This window comes from Falco rusticolus, chromosome 2, assembly GCF_015220075.1.
Source record: "Falco rusticolus isolate bFalRus1 chromosome 2, bFalRus1.pri, whole genome shotgun sequence".
Classification (NCBI taxonomy): domain Eukaryota; kingdom Metazoa; phylum Chordata; class Aves; order Falconiformes; family Falconidae; genus Falco; species Falco rusticolus.
The window spans coordinates 82,811,416-82,834,545 of NC_051188.1; the positions used below are offsets into that span (position 1 = coordinate 82,811,416).

At 47.6% G+C, this 23,130-nt stretch overlaps 1 protein-coding gene across 8 annotated transcripts in view; it reads left to right on the plus strand.

The window, feature by feature from the left end:
• Positions 1-23,130, plus strand: part of BCOR (BCL6 corepressor) — an 83,274-nt gene that overhangs the window by 43,650 nt on the left and 16,494 nt on the right. For 3 of the 8 annotated variants that reach the window (XM_037376916.1, XM_037376915.1, XM_037376918.1), the window contains exons 3-10: positions 1,309-1,387; positions 2,314-5,142; positions 5,841-5,894; positions 6,343-6,526; positions 14,594-14,875; positions 15,275-15,628; positions 21,868-22,196; positions 22,526-22,795. In XM_037376916.1, the coding sequence (XP_037232813.1) occupies positions 1,309-1,387; positions 2,314-5,142; positions 5,841-5,894; positions 6,343-6,526; positions 14,594-14,875; positions 15,275-15,628; positions 21,868-22,196; positions 22,526-22,795 (4,381 nt within the window). The remainder of the gene's footprint in view (positions 1-1,308; positions 1,388-2,313; positions 5,143-5,840; positions 5,895-6,342; positions 6,527-14,593; positions 14,876-15,274; positions 15,629-21,867; positions 22,197-22,525; positions 22,796-23,130) is intronic. The other 5 variants (XM_037376920.1, XM_037376922.1, XM_037376919.1 and 2 more) reach the window with 5 other exon arrangements.

The following is a 23,130-nucleotide window of genomic DNA, read 5'->3' on the forward strand; positions in this document are numbered from 1 at the left end:
GGGGATGCCCTTTAAAGAGATTACTCCCCAAAGCAGCCTTTAAATGCGCTTTTACAATTAATTTATTATTTCCTATTTGTGAAGGGGAATTAAACCAAATAGTGCACTTGTTCTTGTGGTGACTCTCTGAGGCAGAGAGGCTCCTGCCTGCAACTTGGTGTTCCCTTTCATCGGACCAACAGCTTGTCCTGTGAAATAGGAACAGTGGCCTTTCTGTCTCCTACAAGTTAATTTCTTTTCCTTCCCACGTTTTTTTCCTGCTGAATATCATTCATTTGATGATTAAAATTACAGTCCTTAATAATTCTCGATGGGGTGGCGCAGGCACTGGCTGGTGTTCTCTTCCCTTAAACCGCAGCTTTTTTAAAAAGCAAGATGACACTGAACAGAAGCTGCAGGTACGCCTGCAGTCCTCTGGGCCAATTTTGTGTGGTTTTAGTGTTTTTCTGTCTTCTCTTTGAGCCTGTGTTCTCCCTGTTGTGTGAAAAGCCTCTGAGAAGCTGCGGAAAGTTTTTGGTCTTTGCAGGGAACGTTATTTGCAAACATAAGCTGAAGGAAAATGGCCAAATGTCTCACTTCACTTTTGCACTCTCCCTCCCCACTTTCCTCTCAGTTATTTAGGGATAATAATTTTACGTGCTACTTGCAGGAAAGGTGAATATGTTAAAAAAAACACATTAAAATCACATTTCTGCTTTAAAGTGATTATGTGCCTTTAAACACTTTGATTGAAAGGAGTTCTTTTGGGTAATGCTGAAACTTTCCTTCTGCTGCATGTCAGTGAGTTTTATCCCTGGGATTTGAAATTTGGCACTAAGGTATATTCTTTATCGGTGCTTTTTGTGATAACAAGTCCCAGTGCTGCAACACTGGTACAGCACAGATGTGCAGCTCCCTCTTTAGCATGGAACAGCTGACGTTTGTATGATATTAGCGTGTGTGTTTTAAGTTTATCCTCAGCAGCGTTTATGGATTGTACATGAGCAGGGTATGGTTAAAATGGGATATTCTCTCCTTGGAAAAAGAAAACGGCAAGGGGTAAAAGAGAAGACCTTGACAAAAATCACTTGTGTGGGAAGAAGCTGCTCTAAGATTTGCTTGGTGTGTTTTTGGTGTCAAAACCTTTTATGCTTATTTTCAAATGGTCCTTGCTTTCTAAAGTAGTTGCTATATATGGGTACGCAGAAGGGTAAATATGCTATCATATGGGACTTCTCTAGGGGAATCAAAATATTGAGGAGGTACAATTTTGTACTGATCTGAGATATGCAGGATGTTTTCAAATAGTAAGCTTCTGTTTTTTCATAGGAAAATTCCCGTTAATGATGGTGATGCACCGAAAAGCAGACTGGAGTTGAGGGAAGAAAATCACCTGAATCACAGTGTGGTAAGAAGTTAATAGCTTCATGCTGTAGCTGAAACCGTGCCTGTCCTCTCCACCCTGACTCCTACCCCTGGGTCTTATTACATGATCCATTTGGAGAAATGATTAAAACACTTTTTGTTGCAGCTGTAGCTGGGCTTGGGCACATGCGAGTAGTTGCTGTGAAACAGTGAAATGGGGCTTTGTTTTATTTATCTTGTTAATCTTGTATAATCTTGTTGCTGACTTTGTGGTGTGTGTTTTTTATGATGTCATATTCTTTCTTTTGCTCTGTTATGAATGATGTCACACAGCATAACAGCATGTGTAGCAAAAAAAGTTCATGTGAGCGTTAAGTACATCAATGTTTCAGCAAAGTTGGTGGTTTTCTCCTTCTTTGAGCATATGCGGGGAGCAGCAAGCGGGGAAGAAGTTCGTCGGCAGACCTTTCTTCGTGCTGCGTCCTCGGACGCTTTGCCCCATGAATCATGTAACAGTGGCGAGCCCTGGAGCAGAGCTGCAGCGGAGGGCGAGGTCTTAGAGGAAGAGGAGGAGAGGCTTTCCATCCTTCTCTTCCCGCTCTCCATGCCACAGCCCACATCTTCTTTGTCTGGCAGTGCTGGGGCTGAGGAGCTGGTTCCCACATGGGAGTGGTGCCACCAAGCATCGTCTCTGGGCCACTTCTGCTTAGGCTGCGTGTCCTCAGGCCTTTGTTTCTAGCTGATGAGTTTTGGATGCAGAGACATTTGTATTGTGGTTTCCAGTGATACATATTGCTCTGTAGGTTCCTGTTCTCCCATTTTCCAGTGCAGTCAGCCTCTGTATGTTTCCACAATGAACAGTGTGTTTGCATTGGTACCATTTCTCTTCCAAAATGCCGATGTATCTGTAGCTTGTGCGGTAGTCATGTTAGTGAAATGTGAAAGTAACATACTTCTTGTTCTGTAAAGGTGGATGCAACAACAGCACATCGCATTGACAGTCTCGCAGCTCTGAGTATGGACAGGTCTGGACTCATGCGAGAAGGACTCAGAGTCCCCAGTAGTATTGTCTATTCCAGCTTGTGTGGACTCGGCTCGGAAAAATCACGGGATGCTACAAGTTCGATAGCAGGGCTTGGATTTACTCCTGAAAGAAATCCAGAGATACAGTTTAAGTCTAATCCCCCTGAAGCAGTAGAAAATGCAGCTGTCTCTGGAAAAGCCCCGAATGGCTTCAGTGCTATATACAAAACACCACCTGGAATACAAAAAAACTCTGTCCCAACAGGGGAGACACTGGGTTTGGACCGAGCTGCGGGTGACAGGCAGAGTCCTCTCGGTGTCAATGGTGCTAGTTACCTAAGGCTCCCCTGGGTAAACCCCTATATGGAGGGTGCGACACCCACCATATACCCTTTCCTTGATTCACCAAATAAGTATTCATTGAACATGTACAAGGCATTGCTACCTCAGCAGTCCACCTACAGCTTACCACAGCACCTGGCTTACTCGCCCGTATGTACAAATGGTGAACGTTTTTTGTACCTGCCTCCCTCCCACTATGTTGCCCCTCACATCCCTTCATCGCTGGCGTCGCCCATGAGGCTCTCGACTGCTTCTGCTTCACCAGCAATCCCGCCTTTGGTGCACTGTCCGGATAAGAGCTTGTCGTGGAAAATGGGTGTCAGCCCTGGCAACCCCGTCGACGCGCACGCCTACCCCCACATCCAGAGCAGCAAGCAGCCCCGGGTCCCTTCTGCCAAGCCGGCCCCCACCAACATGCCGGCGGACCCCACGCTTCTACTGCCACACTCACCCCGGCCATCCCCCCGCCTCCCCCTGCCTGCGCAGGTCGGGGATGCCTACACTGATTTCCATAAACACTTTCCCAGGATCACCACCTCGCCCTCCTCTGCCGTTACCCTCCCAAAGCCCTATGTGAACGTCGGCGGTGAATTTCCACCCTCCCGCCTCTCCAACGGGAAACTTCCCAAGGGCAGTGACGCTGGGGAGGCACCTCTGCCGGCTGCCCCCCATGCGCGGAAAGCTGGCCATGACCGGAAAGACGGCAGGTCCCCCCCGCTCCTGGAAAAGCAGACCCCAACCAAAGATGTCACCGACAAACCGCTGGACTTGTCAGCAAAAGTTGTTGATGCAGAAACTGCCAGCAAGTCGGACCACGGTAAGAAAATGACGCCAACGGTGCTGGTGCACGGCAGAGCAGGAGCGGGGCCGCACTTGCCCAGCAGCGACATCGTTCAGAAAGAAACCATTTCTCCTGGGAACAGCTGCCCCATCTACAGGCCTGAAATTATCAGCACGGCACCATCCTCCTGGATTGTTCCTGGTCCCAGCCCCAGTGAGGAGAGCGGGAAGAGTGTCCAGCTGAAAAACAAGGCACTGGACTGGGTGATCCCGCAGCAGCGGAGCTCCTCCTGCCCCAGGATGGGCGGCACGGAGGCGGTTGTTGGCAGTGTTTCAGGGACGGTGTCAGCAGGGGGGCGGCCGGCATCGGCGTCGCCAGCTCCCAATGCCAATGTGGATTGCGCCAAGATGGCCAGGAGCTCTGCGGAGAGCACCGCCTCGGTTATACAGCACGTTGGGCAGCCCGTTGCCACCCCTGCAAAACACAGCAGTAAGGTGGCCAAATCATGTGGCCAGGAAGCCAACTTCAAGGCGAACGAGACCGCCCTGGCCTCCAGCCCCATCTTCCTGCCGCCCAATGAGGCGTTTCGCTCCCCACCTCTGCCCTATCCCAGGAGTTACCTCCCGTACCCGGTGCCAGAGGGGATAGCTATCAGCCCTCTCTCCATCCACGGGAAAGGACATGTGTATCCGCACCCCGTCTTGCTGCCCAACGGCAGCCTCTACCCTGGCCACCTCGCTCCCAAACCTGGCCTCCCCTACAGCCTGCCAGCGGGGCGGGGGGAGTTCATGACCTACCAGGACGCGCTGGGGATGGGGATGGTGCACCCCATGCTGCTGCAGCATTCGGCTTTGGAGATCAATAAGGAGGAGAAGGCGGAAAGGAGGTCACGGTCTCATGAGAGGGTCCGCTATGAGGACCCAGCTCTGCGGGGCCGGTTGCCAGAGCTCCTGGAGAGCAGTGGGAAGATGCCTTTCGAAGTACCCAGTGACAAGAGCATGAAGTTGCACCAGAACTCTGGCCACGGTAAAAACGCAGCCAAAAGCGACAAACACCTCTTCCCGGATCTTCTGCGAGACGAGCAAGATGCTAAAAGCGAAGCAAACTTAACGAAAGCCAGCTTTGCTGCGGAAAGTAGTAATCAGGCTAATGACCCTACAAAGCACAAGGTAGAGCAGGCGTCGCAGCACAGAGATTTTATTGTAATGAGAGAGGAGTTTGGAAGAAATAATGATCTTCACGAAACCTATAATTTCAAGCAAGCCCAGAGTTCATCGGTGTTCGGCTTAAGGAAAGAGGATTTATCTGTGAGCCAGCCTAAAGAGAGAGTGACAGTCCAGCCTTCTCCTGCTTTCTTGGAAAGCACTCATGAGGGTGATGCTCCGGCTCTGGCTTTTGGCAAGGTGCAGGAGGACGCGAAGCCATTCTGCATGGGGACTGCGCCACCAAGCATCGATGCCAGCCAGACCTATACCAAAGATGGAGCCGACGACACAGAATCTGCTGATGGTAAAATATTGAAACCCAAGCCATCTAAGTTGGCCAAGAGGATTGCAAACTCTGCTGGTTACGTAGGTGATCGATTCAAGTGTGTGACGACTGAACTGTATGCAGACTCCAGCCAGCTCAGCCGGGAGCAGCGGGCATTGCAGGTGAGTCCGCGCGGTCCAACGACTGCCGCGCTTTTTGTCGTTATTTCTCTGTTGCAAGTCGCAGTCAAGTTTTAAAAAGTTGAGAGAAGCAACGCAGGTGGGGAGATCAGAAATTTTTTTGCTTGGGCGTACTCTCCAGAAACGGTTTTAAATAGCAAAGTAAGTTCATTAACGAGTGAGGCGATGTAAAGAATAGTATGTATGGCTTTTACGTATGTACACGGTAGTATAAGCTTTGAAGGGCTTTTACTAAGATTGATAAAAATGTTAATGTACATATGAAATGTTTGTGCAGTTACAGAGGGGAGTCGGACAGGCATGCATGTTACCTTGGTGCTAGCAATGGCTGTAATTTCTCAGCTGGCCTGTAGTGCCAGCTAGCAAAGTGTACCCAGAAGTTGTGATTAGTATGCCAAACATGCCGTTTGATGGAGAGGAGTTGCAGCCATGTATTAGCGGGTCTCAGGCAACGTTTACGCCAAGCGAACGCGTAGGAAAGAGTAGGAGCGGTATTGAGGTTGATGCTGAGGGATGACAGACAGATACTGTATAGGAATATCCGTAAGGTATTTTACTTTTAATGAAGGGATGAGTTAAGCCAAATTGTTTTGCATTGTTAAGAAAAGAATTGGTTTATGCTTATAAAAATGGATGAAATTATCTAAATGATCCATTGAGTGCCCATTTTAATTACATAGATGGAAGGATTACAAGAGGACAGTATTTTATGTCTACCTGCTGCTTACTGTGAGGTCAGTTCTTCAAATTTTTATTACTAGACTCTTACATAAACCTTTGAGTTAAATTTCATTTCCAAATACACAAAGGGAAGTTTGTGGGCCATGGTCGTCTTTATTCATTGTACGGTTTTGTGTTTTGTTTTTTTCTTTTTGTTTTTGTTTTTGTCTCTTTTTACCTCCAAAATGGAATGTTTTTGTTTTATATACAGTATACATTTATATATATCTTATATATATATATATACACACACATTTATATATGCAAGAATTGTGTCGCTATTTGCGTATAGATGCTAGAACACTGTTTTACAAGTCAGGTGTGTTAAACTCCTACCCTAGCTATCTATCTGAAACCTTGGTTTTGAGCCGATTTTTCTTTGGAAATGCTTTCATATAAGGTAAGGTAAATGAAGTAGCTTTTATCGCAAGACTTTTTTTTTCATATCAATTCTCTTTCTAGCGTGCAATGATGCGCTTCTCAGAGTTGGAGATGAAAGAGAGAGAAGGCCAAACAGCTACCAAAGACTCAGAGGTCTGCAGATTCAGCCAGGCAGACTGGGAAAACTTGAAAGGAAACAGTGAAAAGAAGCCAAAGTCTGTCGCTCTGGAAGATGCCATTGCTGACCAAAATGACAATGACAGATGTAAGCAAATTTAGATGGCTTTCTGAAGTGCGTGTGTGTCTCTGTGCCACGGTAGCTTGCAGCAAAGCTGCACGGGCACCATAATCTTCATGTTCTCACAGTGTTGCTGGTTAAAGTCACTGGCCTCAGCCTCTGCATGTATGGAGCTGCCACGACTGGTGGTCTTTGTGCTTGTTTTGGGGTCTGCAAGTTACTGGTTACTGTTGTACCTGCTTTGCAGGAGGTAGTTAACTGTCACTGAAGTTACTGCAATAAAGGGATCATGCTTTTAATTGATGGGGTACCACATCAACCAGTGAAAGCAAAAGTCCAAGGTTATATTTTAAATGCAGAAAGGAGGTGGGGGAAGAGAGAGAGGCAAGGAGTTCAGCTTCCTGAAGTTGCTGTAGCGCTGGCAGGTGCCAACATTGCAGCTTTCAGGCAAAGCAAGGGTGGAGGACAGAAGGGTGATGGGGAGTGGAAAAGGACATGATCTGCCAGTCTGGCTTATCTGTAAAAGCTGGCTGCAAACTCCAAACGATGAGAAGCTAGTTTGCCTGCATGACTTCTTGCTGCAGTGGTTGGGGGGTGGGGGGTGAGGCTTGCTGGCACCGGTCCTCACAGGCAGGCAGGGAGCTGTGAAATTCCCCATGGGGCTGGCTGCTCCCGCTAGGCTGTGTCAAAAAGGTGTCAGAGGACTATGGGAAATGTATGCGAGCCACATTGTCCTAAAAACAAGATAAATAAATAAATGGTATTAGGGTGTTTTTAATGTATGTGAGAAAAGTCACTTTTTGTTTTGAAACTCTTGGTAAGCATGTAGCTTCCATCCATTTCCCAGTATTTTTTTTCTTGTATAATTAAGGACTGGATCAGCTCCTCCTTCTGCTGCTTTCTTTTGAACAACTTAAAAAAATGGTGCTGAAAGTGTTGCAAAACAAGAAGAAACACACTGTAGAGTGCATTCATGCGTGTGTGCACGTGCGCATGCACTGTGTAACTGGGTGGTTAAGTGTGCTCTTCTGTAGGTGGAAATTCATGAGGAGGGCTAGTAAAAAATTTTGTTCGGGCAATGTAATAACTTTGAATTATTGTTTTGGTCTTTGGTTAATGCTTTTGGGCAGAAAGCATGCTGGTCAATTGTACTTGCTTGGTTACTCACCTAAATCAAGTTACTGTGGTATTGCTGTCACTGAAATAACAGCCTCAACAGAAATCGGCCTGGCAAAACAGCAAGGGGAAGTTTTAATTGTGAAAGTGGAGGAGGTAGGGAGAGGCAGGCTGAGTCCTTGGAAGCTGAGTGGGCTTTCCCTTCTCCAGGTTGTACTGAAGCAGCTCTGGGGAGGAAGGCACTGCCTTTGCGGTCCCCATGCTGAAGCCGAGAGCTTGGCAGGCTGCCACCCTGGCGCTCCCCTTGCAGCCCCCCTTGCTCTTCAGAGGGCTCAGGGTGCCCTGGTGATGCCCTCTGCTAATCCTGCCCTAAAGAGCAACGGAAAGCATAAAGAGCAGTGGAAAGCGTAGAGCAGCGGAAAGAGCATCAGGTTGTTCTGGCTGCGGGGCAAGACAAGTCCGTGGGGTGGGTGGGGGAGTGGGGGGAGGGGTGGTGGTGGTGTGCAGGGTCAGGCATGGGCACAGGGGAGGGAGCGTGTCCTGGTGTCCTGGTTTAACTGAAACCAGGACAGAGGGAGAAGAGGCATGGGGCATGCTGCTCGGGGTGGGGGGCTGCGGGGAGGGAGGAAAAGTAAGCGTTAGAGCACCCTTGTTTGCTGAAGCACCCCCCCTCCCATCCTTGCCAGAGGCTGATGATAACGATGCGTCCTTACAGTCATTGTTTAGTGAGGTCTCTGGCACTTGCATCTGCTGGTTAAAATGTGTTTGAGACTATTAAATAACTGTTGGAAGCAGGGGAAGTATGTTCAGTCTTATGTTAGTTCGTTCCTCTCCTCTACTAATTAGCGCTGACTTAACAGGCTACTTCAGAGTTTGGCTGAGTGTCTAAACTCCTAAAAGCACAGATCTGTTCTGTGGAGGGAGCTCCTCTTCTGTATGCTTGCCTCTACAGCAGCAAATACTTACTGGTACAGATTCAGGTCTCAGTAAAAGGTTTTTATCATGGTGGTTCACCTCCTGCCCCTTGGGATAGCAGCTGATAAATCAGGAAGAAGAGTTTCACACTTCTTGAATGCCTCTGCTGTCATGGCTTGGGCTCTGGTGGGGCTTGAGCTGCCAGAGGTCTTGGTGTATCTTTTGCCAAGTGACTAGCAAAGGGGCAGTGTGCTGTGCCTGCTCTTCCCCTTTGTTTATCACCAGCAAGATCCAGGGCTACTTATCTCTTGCCTTCCCTTTCCCTCCAATTTCTAACCACCGTGCTGGCTTTAAAGCTCTCGAATGGGAACTAGCTGATGGTTTGCAACCTCTTCTGTTTTCCTTTCTGCCTCCTGGAAAAGATTTTGCTGCTGAAAAGATGTTTTACCTTGTTTTATGTAGAGTTTGTCCAGTGCTGGCTAAAAGCAAATGGCACACCTTTCCATGTGTGAGCAGGGAATTTAGGAGTAAAACTGGCAAGCTGTTAGATGTGACGCTGGCTGGGAGGACTTCACCTGCCCGGTGTCAGCAGGGAAGATGAAAACCACAACCAAAACTGTGATTGTGGCATGGAGCCGGCTGGCAGGGCTCCTCTGCTGGTGCCTGGGCGTGCCTGGTGTGGAGCACAGGAGCTGATGGGGGCTCTAGCAGCTGCTTGCCCCCCGGCTCCTCTAAATCTACCGGTGTGACTACAGCAACAAAAGGCTAAATAGCACAGGCGGGTGATGCTTACAGAGGCATCTGATAGGATGTAAACTCCCTTTTTTTAGCTTGCCCTGGGACTTGATCATTTTCCTAGCTGTGTAGCATGTGTATGGGCTTTTTTGGAAGCAAACAACGGAGGCATGATACCCGATTCCTTAAACTTCTCCTCTGACTTGGCAGTGCCGTACCGGGTGTCTTCTTAAGCTTCGTCGTGCCTTCTGGAGAAGGGTAAAATGTGGGGTTTTGGTTTTGCTTTTGTTTTTTTATAAAGATCTGATTTAAGAGAGGTAGCCGTGTTAGCTAATTAATGAGCAATTAAAGCCAAGGAGTGAAGTAGAAGTGCTTTAATTCTCTCCCATCTTGTTTGGGTTTTGCCGGGCATTCTGAGAGCAGCCGTGAAGCTGCTTTGTTGCCAAGGTGACTTGTAAATGTTGCTGAGGCGATGCTGCTCCGGTGCATTTCCATAGCACAAACATCATAAATTATGGGATGCATATGTCATGAGTCATAGGATTGTTCAGAGATCAAGTGATTTAAGCTATTGGCACGGACATGCACATCAATATGGGCATGTGATGATCGCATGTCCGTTCCATAACAAAGCTTTTGTAGTGGTACTGAAAATCATATCCGAGTGTGAAAGATTGAATATATTCTACAAGCTGTGAATTTCTTGATGAGGGAATGTGATTTTACCTGTTTATGTAATTTTCTAGGAGGAAGACACTGTCCATTTAAGCCTTAGCTGGGAAAAATAAAAGCTGATATGTTAAAAGCCTGATCTAAAAGCATGAAGTAATGGGGAAAAAGTTAAAGTAGTTTCCATGTGTGAAAGTAAAGTGTGTAATGTGCCAAAGCCTTTGGAGCAGATACTCAGCATCAGAGTGAGGTGCTGGCATCCCTTTGCATTGTAATCCCCTGCTTTTCTTTTCTCACTGGGCTGTGTGTATACCTGAACAAATGAAAGATGGAAACAGTAAACATGTCCTTTGCCCTGGTCAGTTATTACCTTCTTGCCACGGGACGTAGGGCAAAAAAAAAGGGGGAAACCCCAAAAGTCTGTGCAGGGAGAATGGTGTTTGTTTGTGCAGTGTGGTAGGCTTAGGCAGAACTTGGCATTTCCACACAAATGTGGAAAGCTCCCAAGCAGAGGTAGTTGGAGAGAAAAATTAAATGAGCTGTGTTTCCTCTGCCCGATATGGGATACTCAGGATCGGATGTTGAAGGTGACTTACGGCATTTCTTACTGTTGTGATCTCCATGCCGAATACTGGGTTTTAGCATTTGGGTTGTCATTCCTGTCCTCTGATGAATAAAGGGTACCTTGCGTAAGTGAGTGCAATGAGAGGTTGCTTCAGGGAAGAGGAAAGGCTGTTTTTTAGCTGCCATGTTATTTGAACAAAAGAATCGCAGCTTAAACACTGAGATATGTTTCCTTGTTTGCCTCACGTGGGAGGGCCTGGTCTCGAGCAGCTGAAAGCAACAGGAAAATGGAAAAATGAAGGAAAGTTTTTTTGGGTAGCGTGTTTGTGCGTGCAACTATTTCTTGTGAGATTGTAACCTGTGCACTAAGAAGATACTGCTTCAGGCAGAAACACTATGTGAAGAAGCATCTTCTTAATTTTTCCTTGTTTCTAGTTTGGTAGGACAGTGAGAAGTACTTGGAGAGCTGTTGATGCTGGTTCTCACCACTGGTGTGAGACTGGCAGATGCTGGAGGCTTGAGGAAGAGGCACGTTTAAGAGTTTAATCTCCTTACTCATAGAGGTGTGTTGCTATGAGAACTCAGCATTTATCGTGTGTTCCTGGCTACCTCATCACTGTTTGAATAATGATGATACGAAAACTCCCAAGTATTTTGTTGCTGTTTTCTTCCTTGGGCAGAGGAAAGGGTGTTGTAGATACACGGCAGGAGGGAACAAAAGCAAATAAAGTCTCCTTGTCCTTGTTGGGCCTGCACGATATGCTTACGTTGCTGTGCTTCATGTTGCCATTTATATCTTAATTTGGGGAGACACTGCGTCTGATCCAGGTTGCTTGCAAAACAGTTTGAGGACAGAGTGGAATCCGGTGGTAAAATATTAAGTAGAGCCTGTGCTCTGTGAGGCAGTTGCCACTGTGCCAAGGGGAAAAACCTCTGAGCGTGTGATGTGTCTGTGCAAGCTGCGTGGAGCCTGACAGCCTGTGGGGTATGCTGTGTCCCGAACAGCAACTGACCTTTGTTCTTTTGTGGTGAAAATCTGGCTGTAGAAGAGACGGAGAGTATTGGCAGTGGAGCAGATAGGCAAGGACGCGTCCCGTGCAGCTCCTGGCTTCGTCGTGTCTGTCCTCCTGTGTCGATGCAGGATGATTACACAACCTGGATTAACGTGTGGAGATGTCGCTCCTCTAATGGTTTTAACTGCATCTAGCAGGATGGATTCCAGAGACGTCTGTGCAACGGGGCAGTTCTTGAGAAGGGATTTCTGGCTCGGCGGCCGAGGAGACCTAGCTCTGGTCGGCAGAGGGGTCCCACTTGGATGTGACTGGAGAGTGGAGGCAAAGGTGTCGCAGAGCCACTGGCAGCAAGGGCTTTTTGGACAAACTTCAGTAGGTGTGTGCTGTTCTCCTTGGCATGTGGAGCCCCGGAGAAATGCCAACAGTGACAAGCTGTTAGCAAGGTTACAGCACATGTATCTCCCTTCCTGTTTATTTTTTAACACGGATGGTCTGAGCGAGCGGTACTCGGCATCCCTGTGCCTAGTGCTTGCAGATAGAGAAGGAATTAATCTGTGGTGGGTTGCTTTCAGTGGTGGCAGGCTGGAATTAGCTTGCTGTGTTTTGCAAGCCCCAAAGATTAAGCCCATCAGTGCCTCCCCCCCACCCCCTGCTTCTTCCTCTGACCCTGCAAAAGCTTCTCTGGGAATTGGTCAGGATGTGCCTGCCTTTTCTCAGGCCAGACAGTGTTGGGAGCAGGAAAGCTGTCCTGATCTAGCAACTCTCGGCGTGAACCACAGTGTGTAGCTGCTGGTACTGCTGGAGGCACGAAGGCTATTAACAGCGGGAGCGTGGCAGGGTGCCCTTACCTGATCTGTTCAGGGAAACAGACCATATATGTGTAATGTTTCCTTATGAAAGGGGAAAAAATAGCAGATTGCATTAAAAACGTAAAATGAAATCTGATAGAAGCTATTTCTAAAGTGATACTTACAACGTGGCTGGTCTAGCTTCTTTTCTGCTGTGTGAAACAGGACTGTTGGTGCTGTTGGTGTGGTTATAGGGTACAGCTGTTAGGCAGCATCTTCATACCAGATGTGCAAGCATGGGGTGTTGCCAGATTCATTCTGATTCAGGGGGACACTGGCGATTCAGAGGCATAGTAAGCTGAGATACCTGGTTTTTGGAACATGTCAGCATTGCTGGCTGGAAGAAGCGTGACAAACTGCATTTGAAAGTCTTGAAGGAAACAGGTGTTGGCCAGACAGTCTTGTGGAGAGGGAGCACCGCCAAATAGCAGAATGGCCGGAGTGTCCCACTTGCCTGGAAAAAGTCAACTTTTGTTTTGATTTTTCTTGGCCAGATATCTTCTGCTGTTTTATAAAACAGCCCTGCAGGCAGCTTCCCAAGCAGCGTAAAAATGATGCTGGGGTGTCTTCTGGTGCCTGCAAACATCTCCAGAACTCTAGGTGCTACTTGGAGCCATTTCCAAGTTGCGATGAAGAAAAATCTCAGCCTAAGAAAAACCTTTCCAGAGAGTTTTTTTTCTTCCCCCTCAGCTTTCCATTGCTGACAACAGATATTTCAAGGATGGTTGTGAAACCAGAAGGTGTTGGCAGAGCTGTAGGAAGGTACTCTCAAGATAAGGTGGGATAGAGTTGGGCGTACATCTACATCCAGGGGCTGCCAGTGCCTGGATGCTGCTGTGTTTGGTCTTGCAGGGGAGAGGGGGCGGCAGGGGAGCAACGTCTGCCCTGACGAGGGGGAAGAGCAGAAACTGAGGGCCAGGCTGTACCGGGGAGGAGGCTGAGTAAGGACAGGGAGGATCAAGGGGAGGGAAGGGAAACGAGCTGTCAGGGGTTCAGGTAGGAAACCAGCAGAGGTATTTGAAGGAAAGAAAGTGGGAGGAGGAAGAGCAAGGGGGAGGAAGAGGAAAATGGACAGTGAGCTGCGCGGAAGTAGGACAGAGCATACAGACAGTTCGCTGAACAGTGGCAGATGTGCAGAAAGAGTATCGGTCAGCCAGGAGAGCTAAAACATGTGGGAAAAGCAACTTGCTTGTCAGAAGTATAAATAGGAAGCTGATTAACCTGTGTTGCCGTTTGTACTGCATGGCTGCCTAACTGTGCCTCGGCTAGTCTGGTTAAGCCCAAGAAAAAATACCTATTCAGGATGATGATGAAGTGCAATTTTAAGTCAGGCATCCATTTAAAATTGCTGAAGCTGTCTCTTGAGTTCAGGGGAGCACTGTTGGAGAGGGGAAGCTGAAGTTAGGGTGAGTATGGCAACGTGGGTGTTTTTGTGGCTGATTTGTTCGGAGTAGTTTCTAGTGAGCTTTTCAAAGCTCACCTGCTCGCTGCTGCTGGAAATACTCCCTGAAAAAAGTGAGGCCTTTTTTAAAAGCAGGTGACGAAGATCATGTGACATACAGTGACTGGCTGGTTACTTGCAGTGAGGAAGCCTTTTTATAACCTTGGATTCAAGTAGTGCTTTTTGCAAAATATCACAGCTATTCTTAGTGGTATTCCCGTGTATGTGTGTGTGCGTGCTCTGTATCCCATTTATATCTCCAGAAGAAGGGATGAATGCTTTTAAGTCAGACTGTGCAATTCGATGGGGGAAGTTAGGGAAGGATTAGGAATTAGCGAAAAGCTAATACTTTATTATCATCAGAAGGTATTTTTGAAAACAAATTCATTGCAAAGTGGAGCTTGGGTTATTGCCATGGTTTTAGGGGGTGAGGTTGCTTTCTCAAAAGGGTCCGTGCTTTTGATATCTAAAGATATTTCTTTATTTTAAAAAGTGCATTGTGATGTTCCTATGGATACAAGTATTGTGAATATTTTACTTACTAAATTGATGTAAAACCAACATAAAGCTTCACGCTTTTGGGGGTTTTCTACTTAACTGTTGAGAAAACTGTTGCCCTAGGCTGACCAGATGAAAATTGTTTCAAAGTACAGTGTTGTATTTATTTGCATGCCTCATGAGCCATAAGTCATGATGGAGATGACATTGAAGAGATCAGAGAGCATAACTTTCTCACAATTAATTGTTTTGTATTTATTAGGTCTTGTGGTGTTTGTTTTTTTTTAATTTTTAGGTAACTTTACTAGTACGGAAAACAACCAAGGTCACTTTCTTGAAACTCCCGAGGAAAAAGATCTCTCAAATGAGAAATGTTATTTAGAGAGACATTCTATATATGAAAAGGCGGAAGATCAGCCAACAGAAGATATTGGCCAACATCCATGTCCACGTCTGGACAGGAAGCGTAAACACTCTGGTGAGAGAGTGCAAAATGATGGCAGCCAAAATGAAAGCTTTGTGGATGAACTGCAGGATGAACTTATATCAAAAGCAAAAAAGAAGAAGAACTCCAAAGGTAAGTCAGCATTTTGCTTTGGTCTGTCTCAAGGAATGTCTTGTGAAAGGAACGTCCCTTTGGCTTAATGTGTTTCCATTTTTGAACTTGATAGTTACTAATGTGAGCACTGTCATTTCACTTAAAATTATATATATGTATATATATGCATGTATATATATGTGTGTGTATATATATGTATATATAAAAAACTTGGTATATAAGGGTAAAGCACTAGTCGTTGGACGCTTGTAGCCACAGCAGTGCAAGTTACTGTAGTGCATGTAACCCTTAATAAGCAAACCTTTAAAATGCATAGTGTGGTGGTAAAGCTGAGACTATATGCCCCGAAAGTGAAATGTAGCTTTTGTTTTAAGTTGAGGGGGCTTTTTGATTAATTTTTAGTTATTTTTCCATTAGATGACTGGCCTGAGAGGGAAATGACAAACAATTCCTCTAACCACTTAGAAGAGCCCAATTGTAATGAGGTGACCAACCTGAAGGTGTGCATTGAATTAACAGGGCTCCATCCCAAAAAGCAGCGTCACCTGCAGCATCTTAGGGAACTATGGGAGCAGCAGGTGTCACCAGAGAGATCCCCGTCCGGCAAGTTGGGCCGGCAAAGCAGGAAAGATTTAGCTGAGGCTGTTCAGCCAGAGGCCACTGCAAAGGTCAAAGACTTCACAGAAGAAAGGCACACCAAGAAAAGGTCAGAGGCCAAAAGCAATAGAAGTTGGTCTGAAGAGTCCCTCAAAACAAGTGACAATGAACAAGGTATGCAGAGACTACTAGGGAAACCAGCCGGCTTTAGCATTTACAGTGACGCATGCTGCCACCAATGTTAAGGAATTGTCGAGAGTTTGTTTTTATTTTTTTTTAAGAATTATATATATATATATATATTTCTATAGATGTCCATTTGTATAAGGACTAACACCTCCTCTTTAAGAACTGCCCTGTAGCTGATATTTGGCAGACAAGAAAATGTGTTTGTGTATGTGTGTGTAACTATGTGTTTGTGTGTGTGTGCGTGTGTGTGTTTTGGCTTTAAATACTCTTTCATAGATAACGTGAAGATGAAGTTTATGTCTCTAGAGGAGAGCTGGGGGGACGTACAGCACAGTCATGCTTCTGGGTGTGAGGGGAAACAAACAGGCTGCTAGTTGGTGTAAGTGTGTTTAACCACACATGGGACTGGAGGGGCTGTGACCCTCTGAAACAGTGTCAGCACAGCACAGCTAGCAGCTCTCGATCATGGGAACCCAACTCCTCCAGCACCCTCAGCACTGCTGGGTTTCCCTGCCTTTCCCAGTGCATATGCTTAAGAGCAAAGCTCATCCTCTTCTTGAAGAGGATGCCTTGCTGGTTTGTCACAGGCATGTCCTTTAAACCCCTGTTGCCCCCACTCCCCAGCCCCTTGGCAGAGATCCTCCCAGTGGCTCTCTCCTAAGCTGTTGCTTCCTCAAAGCACATAAACTTTCCTTGGCTTGTTTCTGGCTGTTTTTTCCCCCCTTGCTCTGCTTCCTCCTTTTCCCCATCCTATTCCCCCTTTTCTGCCTGTTCTCTATCCTGGAAGAGATCCCATGGAGGCAATCTGTCAAATTTTCCTTTGGGATGGCCCAGTTGCTCTCCTGTCCCCACTGTCCTCAGCTCCTGAGCACAGTCTGCTCTGCTGCTTTTCCGCTTTCCTGCGACGTTTGCTGCCATAGCTTGGTTGGAGAACTGGTGGGGAATGGCAGCACACAGCCCATGTAGCCAGTCCCCCTCACCTTGCACATTGCCTGTACCTTGTCATGAATCCACATCTCCTGGGCACAGCAGTGAACCCTTGTCTCCTCTTTCTGCTTCTCAGGTGTAAAAGGTTTCAAATTTTCTTCCTTCCTCTCCTCCTCTTACCTCTCCAAATCCTTTGCCTACTTTTGAGGAAAGGCTGTTTCTGGGAGGGGAAGCTGCAAGTTGGACGTTTGGGCTCCTTTCTCCTTGGCAGACCTGGGAGCTTCATCGAACTGGTAGACATTCACCCTCCAGCTGGCCTAACCTGCCGCTTAGCTGAGATCTCATCAAAAGAAAGGAGCATGAGGAGGGAAGATCCTCTTGTCCAAAGCCATGGAAAGGACTGAGTCCAGGTTGTCCTGCATCAGTGAGAGAGTTTTCCTGGATAGCATCTCCGAAGCAGTCACAGGCAAAAGTATCGACTTCTCTCCTAAAACTCCTCACCCATCTTTCCCCGTGGTAGGATTATCTGGGGGCTGAAAACCCCAACTTTTGATGCTTATTGCTGGGGAAGGTTCTCCCAAAGGATTCATGGAGCAGGGGATCAAAACTTGGTTTAAAAGGAGCTCTGACTCTTACTCCCTTGCTTTATGCGCTGCTTTGGCAAGCGTGATACTGGCTCAAACACCTCTGCCCACAACCTGCTCCCCTTTGTACTTTTCAGAAAGAGATACCTTGTCGAGATTAAACGAGGGTCACTAACAAGAAACTGCATTGTGTAAGGATGCTCTAGCTTTACCCTGCGATGCCTCCCGTGGCAGTGACAGGCTTCTCTAATGCGTGACCTCAGGAGAGAAAAAGAGTTGGCGCCAGATTTATGCGCTGTTCCCAAAGGCATTCAGATTCAGTTGTCCCATGGCTATGAAAAACCTCTTGCTTTTGGAAGCCTCAGTAAATCCATAAACTTGACTAAATTATGCTTCACAATTCATTACGCAGAAGCACTGGAGATCATTCATATCACTTTGCTGACACTTCTCCAGCCCTGTTAAAGTGTAAACTTTTGAATTTCCTTTTTCTTAGTTCACTAGGATGAGGACATTTTCCCCTGTTGTGCAACAGAGCATCTTCTGCATGAAAGTTGCATGGGGATGGAGACTTTTGGCTTGTCTTTCTTGCCCAGGACTAGTTCACAAACTTTTCTTAAACAATCAGATACTGTGAATATGAGAACATACCCTGTTGCTTGCAGCTTTTTTTTTTGCTCTGGGGCTGGGAACAGCTGTTCCTGGTGCCCAGGCACTGATTGTGAACGTGGCAGTCTGCTGCTGGGAAGCTGGTTGTTTCCCAAGAAGCAGGCTATAGCAGGGCATCGAGGTCTGCCCCTGTGCCTGTGAAGCCTTAGTCTAACTACAGGGTGATTTGCCATCTGTTTCTGCACATTTCCAGGAAGATAGAGGATACTGACTTCTGGGCTTGTTGCTCCAGTTGTGTTCAACCTGGGATTTTAGTGTGGGAGGAATCATGCATTGCAAGCTGCCACCGGGCTGTCACCCCTCTGTCACTCAGTCAGTGTCTGCTGTCTGGGTGGCCAAGCAGTGGCTGCTGGAAGTGTTCCCCTGGTGACTTTCAGCTGTCGCCTCCTTGTAGTCTCACTTGCAGGTCAGAACCACAAGAGCCAGGATGTTGCCTGCCCAAAATAATTTCAGGGTAGAGAATGGAATGAGAGCAGCCTTGAGGAGAAGGACTTGGAGGTAGGTGTTCCTTGATGAGAAGCTCAGCATGATCTAGCAATGTGTATTTGCAACCCAAAAAGGCAACCGTATCCTAGTCTGCATCAAAAGAGCGTGGCCAGCAGGTCGAGGGAGGGGATTCTTCCCTTCTACTCTGCTCTCATGAGCCCCCACCTGGAGTACTGTGTTCAGCTCTGAGGCCCCCAACATCAGAAGGACATGGACTTGTTAGAATGAGTTCAGAGGAGGGCCAGGAAGGTGATCAGAGGACTGGAGCAACTCTCCTATGAAGACAGGCTGAAAGAGTTGGGGTTGTTCAGCCTGGAGAAGAGAGGGCTCCGGGGACACCTCACAGCAGCCTCCCAGTGCCTGAAGGGGCTACAGGAAAGCTGGGGAGGGACTTTGTACAAGGGCATGTAGTGACAGGACAAGGGGAGGTGGCATTAAACTGGAAGAGGGTAGATGTAGATTAGGTATAGGGAAAATATTCTTCACTGTGAGGGTGGTGAGACACTGGCACAGGCTGCCCAGAGCAGCTGTGGGTGCCCCATCCCTGGCAGCGCTCAAGGCCAGGCTGGATGGGGCTGTCAGCAACCTGGTCTGGTGGAAGGTGTCCCTGCTTGTGGCAGGGGGTTGGAACCAGATGGTCTGGAAAGTTCCTTCCAACTCAGAGCATTCTATGAGCCTGCCTGCTAGGTGATGTTGCCTGTGCTAGCTCTCTGGGGTGCAGCAGGTTTGTGAGTATAGGGATGCCTGCAACCTCAGGGCATTGTGCCACATGCCTGGACCTGTGGCCAAGGCGGGAGACACAGCCTCTGCTGGGGTCCCAGCTGAGCAATAACCTCCTGGTGCTGCCAACTGTGTGGTAGCCAGCTGTTCTGACAGTCCCCCAGGGAGCTGCAGCCACTCACCCGGCACGAGGAGAAAACCCAGGCAGCGTGGAAACAAAAGCCCCAAGGAGAGGAGTTTGGAGGATCTTGCCCACTGGGAAAGCCGCTGCCTGTCCCTCGGAGCTGCTGCGGGTTGCAGGCAGCACGGCAGCCGCTGGCTTGGCAAGCAGGAGGAGGCAGCTGCTGGGGTGGGAGCTGAACAAGCAAGCATTCAGGTGACGCGGCAGCAGCTGCTTTTCCGCGTGGACCTCTCTGCAGCCTGCTCCTGTGGGAAGGCAGGGAGGTCCTGCTCTGAGTCAGACTCGCCACAACCCACATCAGTCGGAGGCTGGGTTTTGGGTTTTTTGGGGGGGTTGGGGTTTTTTTGGTTTATTTTTTTTCCGCATGGATATTTGGGGATATTCCTGCTCACTCTTGTTTATCTTCTCCCTTCACATATGTAGTGCTCAGAAAGATGGGGTGGGATTCCAGGATTATTCACTTGCCTTTTTTCTGCCTGTGTTGTCTTGCATTTCCCGGGCCGACACGTGGCTTTTTCTGGATAGTGCTGGTCCCTTGCAATGTCACTGATCTTGAAGCTCCTGGGCATAGTGTTGCTACTCTCCATCTCTTAGCTGCAGCACACGTTTAGCCTAGTGCTTGCTGTCACCACTTTGGAGGATCAAAGCGGAGCACAGAGTTTACGTGGAGCTTGCAGGCTGGGAGTATGCTTTTTTTGTGGTGATTAAACTTCTGCTTTTAATGCCTTGGCATCCCTGTGTGGCAGAGCCTGCAGTTCTTTGGGACAGGCTTATCTTCCAGTGTTTTTTTCCTCCACGCTTTTGACATTTCTGTCCTTCTCCAGACCTGTGAGGCTTTTTTCTTTCTATTCGGTTTTTCCTACATGCAGCAGTTTCTTACTTCCCTTTGCACTCACCAGACTACGTTGCTGCTGCTTTTCATCTTTGCTGTTTTTTTTTAGTAAGTGACTAAGTAGATAATGATGATACTCCTGTATTGGAATTGGGCTTTTCATGTGCTACTCCAATTAGGTTAGTTGTGAACAGGAGAATTAAACACTCCTTACTTCATGCTGTCTGCAGAGTTGGAAAGACAGCCTTGCATCTGTAGGCTCAGCCTACGACTAGGCGCCTTCCTTCAGGATTGCAAAGGCTAAAAAACTTACTGGATTTTTGTTGAACAATCTGCAACATCGTGCGTCCCGTAAATTCCCTGACATCTGCTTGGCAAGCCATGGTATGCATCTTTTTCTAGAAAGTGACTTGAAAGAACTGAGGGATTTCTGTTTTCATCTTTAATCTAGAAAGGCTTCTGCGAGTTGCTTTCACAGATCTATTTAAAGGAAGACAAAAGTGTGAAGCTGCCCACCAAGAGAAATCTAGATTTTATTTTCTTTTTTACTGACTGGCTCTGGATTGAGTCTCTCTAAATAAAGGTCTCTCTTCTCTGAGGAGCTGCCATATTTGCTCCTACCATCTCTTCTGTCCTGAAAGTAGGATCGCTTCAGAGACTTCTTGGAGCAAAGGAGCCTCTTTCAAGTGCTCAGGGTTTTTTCTACACCTTCCCTTCAGTGGCATGGTATTGTTTGGCTGAAGTGTCCCTTCCTTTCCAGCAACCTTTAATTTTTCTGCAGAGGAGTTGGTTCTGAGGTCACCTCAATTCTCTTCCCAAGGGAAATTCAGACTATAAAAAGGCAACTTTCCTGTCCCTGTTTTGTTGTAAACCTGCTTGCACTCTGGGAAAAAAAAAAAAAAAAAAAAAAAAAAAAGTCATCATGCTTTTTGCATGTGGCCCACATTGTGGGATCCAGCTTGTTAGAGCTAATCCCCAGAGGAAACCTGGCGCTGCCGGTGTCCTGCCACAGGTGGCAGAGGCCTGGTCTTAGTTCCCCGATGTCCCAGGGCTTCCTGGTCTCACAGAAGGATTCACTTCTGGACGGAGTTCTTGGGAAAACACAGCCGATGGCTTTTCCTGCGGAATCCCTGCCCTTCTCGTAAGAGACTTTGCACAGGCTTCTGTGGGGACAGCTCCTTGCGTAGCCTTCCTTCTCTTGGTTTGTTTTCTAAGTAAAAATGCTACCCAAGGAGATGTTCCCCATCTTACTGCCACCTTAGGGCTAAGTTCAACGTTCCCCCCCACCTGCTGTCCCACCAAGACCTTATCCATGCTCCCACCTCTCTTGCTTTCCCCTCCTCTCCCACCATCCTTCTATCTGCCCTGCAACCACATCTCGCCAAAGGCGGACAAGCCCGGCCGGGCCCAGGCTGCCGGAGGAGTTGGTTCCCCTTCAGATAAAGCAGTTCCAGGTAAGGAGGCGAGTTGTTTTCCCTCTGGCGAGGCGGTGCAGCAGCGGCTTTCCTCTCTGCCTGTGGTGGCTGGGCTGCAGCAGCACCAAGCTGGCACGGCACGGCATGGCACCGTAGGGCTTTCGCTGTGCCCCAGCAGCCGGTGCAGGGCATTTCACATAGTGATTTTTATCAGGGCATTATAGCTGTTGATGTAACGTTAACTGGCAAGATGGTATTTACAATTTGAGTGTGGAACGCTTAAAATATTAATGATTTGGAAATGTAATTGGTAGATCTCTTAAGCAGTTGAGGAGCTTGTGTTAAGTGCTAGCAATGTGTTTTCCTTTTAACACACCATGCAATGTGTAATGCCTTTCCTTCCTATTTAGGCTTGCCCGTATTCCCAGTGTCTCCGCACATGAAGAGCCTTTCATCCACCAATGCAAACAGCAAAAGGCAGGCTCAGCCAAGCTGTACTCCAGCCTCGAGGTTGGCTGCCAAACAGCAGAAAATTAAAGAAAGCCGGAAGACAGATGGGCTGTACACAGACGAAGAGGAGGATTTCCAACATGCATCTCTGCTGCAGAAATACAGCGAGTGTGAGAAGCCATCAGGGAAACGTCAGTGTAAAACAAAACACTTGGCACTGCAGGAGAGGAGAAGGAGGTCATCTCTGACAGGGGATGACACCACAGATATGGAAAATGCTGAAGATAAGGTATCTTTATTTAGACTTAATTGTCCACCAGCCTCTCAGAAGGCAGAGCCAGCCTGCTTAAAACTAATGCGCTGTCATGCATGCAGGGTAGCGGGGAATGCATTTAGATTCGCCTGTGGATGCTTTGCACATTTTGTATTTGCTTTTCTTAACCCAAGTTAAAGGCACTATTGTAGAGGGTGAGGCATCTTGCATTTAAAAGCTGTAGCAGGTCTTTCTTAAAAAATGAAGTATGAGTAGGAAAGCGTAATTCTCTGCTGGCAAAATATAATCCCATCGCTGTATTGTGAAAATGAGGATAAAAAACCCCCACATAATGGTTTTGACAGGTCACGGTAACGAGGAAAGTCAGAAAGCGACCAGAGCCTACTTCAGACTGCGACTCCTCACCAGCCAAATCATATGAGCAGAAGCTGTACGATCGCCTGCAGCAGACTCCCTCATTACTACCCGTCTCACAGCCCTCACAGCTGCCGATTGCAAGCCCCCCTCAGGAGACCACCCCGAGCCGGCCCATGCCGCCTGAAGCGCGGAGGCTTATTGTCAATAAGAACGCGGGGGAAACGCTGCTGCAGCGGGCAGCACGCCTTGGGTACGAGGTAAGGGTCCCTCGGCGCCCTGCAGGATGATGATTTTTTTAAAAAAAACTCAAAAGTTAAAACCCTCTTTACAGTTTCATAGATGGAAATTTTGCAAAGCAGCAGCTTTGAATTTGGTCATTGACATTTGCCCCCACGCCCCCCTTGGTGCATTCCCTTCTCCAGCATGTGGGGCCTGGGACAGGTTGCTGTGGGAATGGGTCCCCATCGCTGCTGGGTCAGCTGGTGGGGACACAGGGTAAGCAGCATCCTGTGTGAACGGGCAAAGGGTAAAGTTTTATTGGTAACCCTTGCCTCAGTTTAAATATAAACCATCTGCAAACAGAATTAATGTT